The sequence below is a fragment of the Lithobates pipiens genome, unplaced genomic scaffold, assembly GCF_037356315.1.
Source record: "Lithobates pipiens isolate NorthernLeopardFrog02 unplaced genomic scaffold, aLitPip1_a1.2 Scaffold_10, whole genome shotgun sequence".
NCBI lineage: Eukaryota > Metazoa > Chordata > Amphibia > Anura > Ranidae > Lithobates > Lithobates pipiens.
Genome location: NW_027507686.1, coordinates 27,434,499 through 27,442,227, shown reverse-complemented (window position 1 = coordinate 27,442,227; position 7,729 = coordinate 27,434,499). Strand labels below are relative to the sequence as shown.

General features: G+C 50.8%; 1 protein-coding gene across 2 annotated transcripts in view; it reads left to right on the top strand.

The window, feature by feature from the left end:
- The first annotated feature begins 4,952 nt into the window (after positions 1-4,952).
- The window catches only part of LOC143928333 (dual specificity protein phosphatase 22-A-like), an 83,173-nt gene continuing 80,396 nt past the window's right edge, over positions 4,953-7,729 (top strand). For both annotated transcript variants that reach the window (XM_077453198.1, XM_077453190.1), the window contains exons 1-2: positions 4,953-5,110; positions 5,873-5,921. In XM_077453198.1, coding sequence (XP_077309324.1) covers positions 5,901-5,921 — 21 coding nt within the window. In that variant the 5' untranslated portion in view covers positions 4,953-5,110; positions 5,873-5,900. The remainder of the gene's footprint in view (positions 5,111-5,872; positions 5,922-7,729) is intronic.

Here is a 7,729-nt window from a genome sequence, read left to right as displayed (position 1 = left end):
CCCCCTGCCATAGCTGAGTCTGACCTCTTCTCTTCTTTTTATTTTATTTTTTTGCGCTTCTCATTGATATTCATTACTTTACTTTAATTTACTAGGCTATACAAATCGTATTCTACATGATGGGAGAAACATGGATGAGAACAAATTAAAGTGGATCTCCAGGATTCAATTTCTTTTGTCCCTTTTACTAATAAAAAAAAAATGCTACTCATCCCCTCCATTCTCCAGCAAAACCCTGATTTCCTCCTTGGTCCTCTGCAGGCATAACTAAACTTTCATCCTTCCTGTTTCCTGTGAACCCAGCCTGTGTGCATACCTCCCTAGGGGGTGCAGTCTCGGCAGGAGGTACTTCAGGCAGACGTTTTGCTGATGTTACTGGATTGGCACAAAGACTTTACCTCAGCCCTGGAAGGTTTTACCCCCTTCGTGACCAGAGCAAAACTTTTTTCACATAAATGGTGCTTACTTTTGGTCAGTGGTGGCTGGTGCTCAAAATTATTTGGGGGGGCGCAAACAAACTGAAAAATGAGGCTGCCCAGATGGGCACTGATAGGTGAGACTAATTGGCAGCATTGGTGGACACTTGGGACTGCACTGATAATCCGGGTTGCTGTCCCTTCAACAAAAGCCTCTCTTCTCTTCTCTGGCTCTCTTCTCTCCTCATGCTGTCAGCCTGTGAGGAAAGGAATGCCAATACATCTGTGATCAGCTGAAATTGAACACAGCTGATCATGTGGTAGAGGGCTGCTGTGGTTGGCCTTTTACCCCAATCTGTGATAATCTGAGTCTGAAAGGACTCCAGGGGTCACAGAGCACACCACAGGAGGCGTGCGGGAAACACAATCATGGAAGGAAGTCAATAGATGCCCTCTCAGCAACCTTGCGGGAGCGCTCCCAAATCCAGCATTTTCGTCCATAGACACGAATGCCAGAGACCACCCTGGTGCCCACATCATTGGATTTGATTGACAGCAGCTGGAGCCAATGGCTGCACTGCTATCAAACTATCCAATCAAGAGCTGAGAACCTCTGGCAGCGGAAGAGCATGTCTCTGCCGGGTGAAATTCCAGGGCTCAAGTAAATAAAATGGGGGGACTTGGGGGCTGGTTACTGCCAGGTGTTTTTTAACCTTAATGCCTAGGGTGCTTTAAGGTGAAAAAAAAATAAAATGAAGGTTTACAACCCCCTTTAAAGTGGTAGTAAACCCGCTGAAATGTATTTATTTCTTTTTCAGACCTGTAAGGAAAAAGGCATAATGAGCTAGTATGCACCTCATGAATTACTTGCCTTAGAACGAGGCCCCAACATCTCACTCGATACATGCCAAGGGAGCTGACATGTTCCCTCAGCGTGTCTTCCGGATATTGTGGCTCCAGTGATGTGAGTGGCCAGAGAAGCGATATCGTCGCTCCCGTGCATGCGCGTGGGATATTTCTTTCCAGCAGGGTCCAGCGTCTACTGGGCTTCCAGCCAAGAATCCCCTGTCCGCATGTGCCGCTGCAGTCAGTGGCTCATTGCAAGGGGAATATCTCCTAAACCATACAGGTTTAGGAGATATTATTTTTTTTACCTACATAGGCTTACCTGTAGGTAAAAGCAAAAAGACTATACAACCGCTTTAAGAAGGCAAGATTTATTTATATATTACAGTGGCTGCAAGGGAGAGGAGGGAGTGCTCAGCAATGGCTGGGATTAGTGCTGTCATCCAAAGGCTTTCAAAGCCCAGCTGTTATCAGTGCGTCTTCTCCCCTGCAGCTGCTATAAAATTTTTTTTTTTTTTATGTGCCTGGAGTTAGAGCCAAATTAGGCGGTCGACCTTAAGCAGAGGTGGCTCTAGGCTTTGAGGCCTTAGGCAAAATTTAGACAAGAAGCCCCACTGATGCCCTTCAGCTACGCAGCAGCCCTTCCCAGCTTAAAATCCTTGTGCGGTGGATGGGAGAAGTGACGTGCGCGGATGCAACATCACTTCTCGTTGGCTTGCAGGTGGATCTTGGGTTACAGGAGAGGCGAGTGTGACAGGGCTCTTAACGGTGCCTGTGTTGGATGGCAGCCTTAGGCCTGGGGGGCAAGTCTAGTCAAGTGGCCCATTGAAGCACTGAATCGGCTCATCCATGCCCACCTGGTTTTTCAATGCAGCCTCACTGGTGCCCATCCAATGCAGGGTAAATAGTAGGCTTGTGCTATTTGTTTCATAATGAATATGCCATACTATCTGTGTCGCACAGAAATCGCGTGTGATTTGCACTATGGTGCAAATCGCATCCGATGTCAGACAGTGATGCAGTGTGAACTGGCACTAAGTCCTAAATCTTTATCTCTAATAGCGGGTGCATGTTGGAGCTGTGAATACGGCCTGCAGGCTGCGATTCCTGTCTGAATTTGCAGTTTGCACTGCGATATGGGCAGGGCGCCTGGAGCTCAGCAGACCTTCGCCTCCTGTACACAGACCAGGGAGTGTCATGTATGATGCCAGGGGTGGGCTGGGCCAGAGGGGTAGAGTGGCAATTGCCCCACAGGCTACCCTAAGATATGTTGAAAACAGCCGCTGCCATTTTTTTCTGTAGGAAGTGAGGCTGGTTGCATTCTGGGAGTTGTAGTCCACGCTCAAGATCCGGAGACCGGAGTCTTGTAGACAGGCAGGAGAAGGGCATGGCATGACTGGCTCAGGCTGCGGGGCTGTGCAAGGACCAGCTGAGCTGCCATGTGAGAGACCCTGAAACCCCCAGCTGACCCCTCCATTCCATCTCCCCTCCCCCCATACACCATATTTGCCCTGTCCCAGTGATCAGGCTTCATTGGATGGGCACTGGTGAGGCTGCATTGAAAAACCAGGTGGGCATGGATTCAGTGCTTCAATGGGCCACTTGACTGGACTTGCCCCCCCATGCCTAAGGCTGCCAGCCAACACAGGCAACATTAAGAGCCCTGTCATACTCGCCTCTCGTGTAGCCTAATGCCGCGTACACACGTAGCGGACTATCCGACGGACTTAGTCTGGCGGACTTCCCGCCAGACTGTCCGTCGGACTTTCCGAACGGGCTACTTGCCCACACACGGCACTTTTTCAGCGGACTAATACGGCGTACTAAGTCCGCCGTACTATCTGCCCTACTTTTGAAATGAACGGACTCGCCCACACACGCAGAGGAAAGTCTGCTCATTTCGAGCGCGTCTCCAGGTAGGCGGCCCGCGAAGGAGACGTCGCTGGCCCCGAAGAACGGAAGGCGGCGGACGATGACGACAGAAGACCGGCAGAAGAACCGAAGAGGGGGACAAGACCCCCGAAGTCGGAAGAAGAGGCCGGCGGCGAGGAAGAAAGCCGGGCTCCTCCGCTAGTAAAAGAGCTACAAGAAGATAGCGGAGGAGTCCGGCGAGAAGACCCCCGGAGCTGTGCAATAAACTTATCTTGTGTGTTGTGTTTTTTTTTTTGTACTTTATTTTACAGGTGAATGGGTAGGGGTACATTGTACCCCATACTCATTCACATAGGGTGGGGGGCTGGTATCCGGGTCCCCCTTATTAAAGGGGGCTCCCGGATTCCGATAAGCCCCCCGCCCGCAGACCCTGACAACCAACGGCCAGGGTTGTCAGGAAGAGGCCCTTGTCCTCATCAACATGGGGACAAGGTGCTTTGGGTTGGGGGGGGGGGGGGGGTCGCGTGGCCCCTCTTCCCCAAGGCACCCCCATGTTGAGGGCACGCGGCCTGGTACGGCTCAGGAGGGGGGGTGCTCGCTCGCCCCCCCCCCCCCTTTCCTGGCCGGCCGGGTAGCGTGCTCGGACAAGGGTCTGATGTGGACCTGGGGGGACCCCCACGCCGATTTTTTTCGGCGTTGGGTTCCCCCTTTAAGTCCATACCAGGTGGCGGGGCCAGCGACGTCTCCTTCGTGGGCCCCGCCTACCTGGAGACCCGCTCGAATGAGTGGACTTTTCTCCGGGCGGGAAAAGTCCGTTCATTTCAAAAGTACGGCGGACTGGCACACACGGCCGGATTGTCCGCCGAAATGCGACTCCGGCGGGAAGATTGGAGTGCAAAACTACTTTCTAAGTCCGCCGTACTTTCGGGTCAAAAAAGTATGCCGGAGGCTACACACGGGGGGGGGGATTGTCCGGCGGACTTGATTTTGCCAGACTTTTCCACCCGATTGTTTGATCATGTGTACGCGGCATAAGACTCATGGAGTTCCACCCGGCAGCCAATGAGGAGTGATGTTGCATCTGTGCACGTCACTTCGCCCATCCACCGCGCAAAGGATTTTAAGCTGGGAAGGCCTGCTGCGTCGCTGAAGGGCATCATTGGGGCCTCTTGTCTAGATTTTGTCTAAGGCCTCATAAAGCCTAGACTAGAGCCACCTCTGCCTGGAGTAGACATTTTTGTAAAGTGAATTGTCATATGAATGCACCCCCCCCATCCCCCCTCCCCCAGATCAGCACACAAAATATATCCACATTAGAAAGAATGCTTCCCTGCCAACCTACCATGTGTGTTACAACTTAGCCAATGCTGGGGTCCACCTGGTGCCAACGACCAGACCACACTACACCACCTAGGAACGCCCTCTCCTCCATAACTCCTCCCAAGAACTAGCCCTCTGCTATCATCCTCTTGAGAGGAGTACTGAGGCAGGGGGTGATTGAGGTATTCAATATACAGCACCCTGCTGGCTCCTCCCACCAGCCATTATCTGCCTGCATGGCACTGAGAAGCACAGAGGCCTCAATCTAATATAAGGTATGTAATAAAAATGGATCAGATTTATTCAAAAATGTCACTATCGTGTTAATGGAGGGGGAGGGAGAACAAAATATAAGAAGATTAAACTTCAGATTTAATGGAATTGTGCATCTACCTATACAGATGTATACATTAGATCTTTAACAGTAGAGCTGAGCTGTATACAGAGACCCCACCTTATGTACACAGCAGGACAATTCTCTCTGTGCGTTGTCGCCTGACTCCAGTCAGATCTGGGTGTCGCTGTCACTAGGGGTGTGAGATCTGCCCTGGTAATCTGATTCCTCCATGGCTCAGACTCCTGCCATATGCTGGACCCTTTCCTGAGCAGCTCAGATCTGTCCTGTACAGCCTGGAGTCTGATCACCTTCATCAATAGTAAGAGAACCTCTTACCCATCCACCCATCCCCCATCCACTGTCACCCATCTATCCATCCCCCATCCACTGTCACCCATCTATCCATCCCCTGTCACCCATCTATCCATCCCCGATCCCCTGTCACCCATCTATCCATCCCCTGTCACCCATCTATCCATCCCCCATCCCCTGTCACCCATCTATTCATCCCCCATCCCCTGTCACCCATCCATCCATCCCCCATCCAATGTCACCCATCCATCTATCCCCCATCCACTGTCACCCATCCATCCATCCCCCATCCAATGTCACCCATCCATCTATCCCCCATCCACTGTCACCCATCCATCCATCCACTGTCACCCATCCTTCCATCCACTGTCACCCATCCATCCATCCCCCATCAAATGTCACCCATCCATCCATCCCTCATCCATTGTCACCCATTCATCCATCCATCCCCCATCCACTGTCACCCACCCGCTGTCACCCATCCATCCCCCATCCACTGTCACCCATCCATCCACCCCCCCATCCACTGTCACCCATCCATCCACCCCCCATCCACTGTCACCCATCCATCCACCCCCCATCCACTGTCACCCATCCATCCATCCCCCATCCACTGTCACCCACTCTGCTCATACATCCTCAGGTGATCAATGATTTTTGCTACTTTGTCTTATGCTGGGTGACTCTGTAGTCACTTTGTATCGGTTGTTGCTGTGAATTCTCCCTGCAGGCATTCCCCCTTCCTCCTCTGCCTTGTGTTTGTTTGCAGCTCCTGGTAACCGACCCCGGAGACTGACATGGGCGGAGGAATGAGCCAGGTAAGCACTGTGTGTGTGTATTCTACCACATGTCTCTGCTTTCTGTGTATTTCTCTTCATACACTTTAATGTAGAACTAATGGCAAAACATTTTAGTTGTGGAGAGAGATTAGAACACCTGTCAGGTTTTTATTGCTGTCTGTGTCCCCGTTAGGGAGATTCACCCTCTCTGTTTGTCCTGCTTAGGCTGGCCATACATTATGCAATTTTTTTTGTTCAATTTTCTTTTAGATTTACCAAAACCATATAATATGAGGTCACACCTTAAAACTTTCAATGTGTATGCACTCAGGCAGGCGCTTGCACAACATGGTTGAAGGTAAATCTAAAGAAAATTGCACAAGAAAAATTGTATAGTGTATGGTCAGCCTTACTGTTACCACTGAGAGTAAAAGAAAATCTCAAATTTTGGGTTGTCCCCGGATAAGTAATAAGGGGGAAATCTTCCAGTGGGGACACCAAGGGGTTACCTTAATTTGCAGGGATTTCCTCTCACCTCCTGTTTTGGCTGTGGGACAGGAAATAAAGGTAAATCTCTCCTATGAGACACAGATGGCAAAAAATAAAAATGACGGGATATAGTCCTCCCTTATTTATTCTAAAATTAAAGAGAAAGTTTTTGCCTGTACTTCTACTTTAATGTAGATGTCGATCCAAAACGTTTTTTAAAGCTGATTTTTGAATCTGTTTATCTTTTGCCTTCCCTGGTTCCCCTTCATCAACAGGATAATTATATCTTTAAATAGTACATCAGTAGCGGCCCGTCCATTAGGGGCGTAAGTGTGCCGCCCCCCCCTATCCATGTGTCTGGCCCCCTAGTCTACATTTGGGGCGCTGGGTGCATGGATTCCAATGGGGGGGTTTGAAGCAAATGAGTAGAGCCAGAAGGTCCAATAGGCTTCAAAATAGGGTGGGCTGAGAGGGCAGGGCACTGCCCTCTGAGCCCACCCAGTTGTGTGATCATAGCAAATAAATATTGGCTATTCTCAAACTGTTCCTCCTCCCGGCCAATCAGTCATTTCAGCCAATCACCCGATTGGCTGAAAGGACAAGCAATTGGATGCCTAAGAGGAGGAGGGAGGAGACGCACAGTGAAGCCGCCGTGATGCAGAGGAGGAGGAGACGCCTACATTTCGCCCGTCCCAGCGCTGCCCGCCCAGATGGGGTAAGTGCTGGGTGACCAACTGCCAGACTCCCGGAGGGATGCGGCAGGTGACCTGACTGGCGGGAGTGGGGGGGGTACCGCCAGCCAACCGGTGGGGGGGTGGATATTTGCAGCCATCCCCCAAACAAAACTAAATAAACAACATATCTTATTTTAGACCCAGTAACATCATCACAGGGTCTCACTGCCAGTGACATCATCACTGGGTCTCACTGCCAGTGACATCATCATAGGAAGATCATGGCTGGTGGGAGGGGTCAGCAGGGGGCTGTACATCACTTCCTGAAGGCATCACAGCACCCAGCCTCAGTACTCCTCTCAAGAGCTCCCCAGGCCTGATATAAGCAGTGGGAGGAGTTATTCAAATATAAAAATGTCTTGATGGGCGGGTTTCAGTCTGGAGGAGTCAGCGTTCCTAGGCACGCTGTATTTGGATGAAGACCACCCACGTGTGATGCTGAGGCTAGTCGATACCGGACATCCTCCAGCCAGGAGGGCTCTATCTAACTTGCTGCAGCTTCTAATGCACATTGTGAGAAGCTCACAGTGTACAGTGAAATCAGAGTAAGCAAATCCAGTCCAGGAGAGGAGCCGCTACAACTGTGCAAGACTGAAGCACATTTAGGTGCGCTGCTAGCCCCTT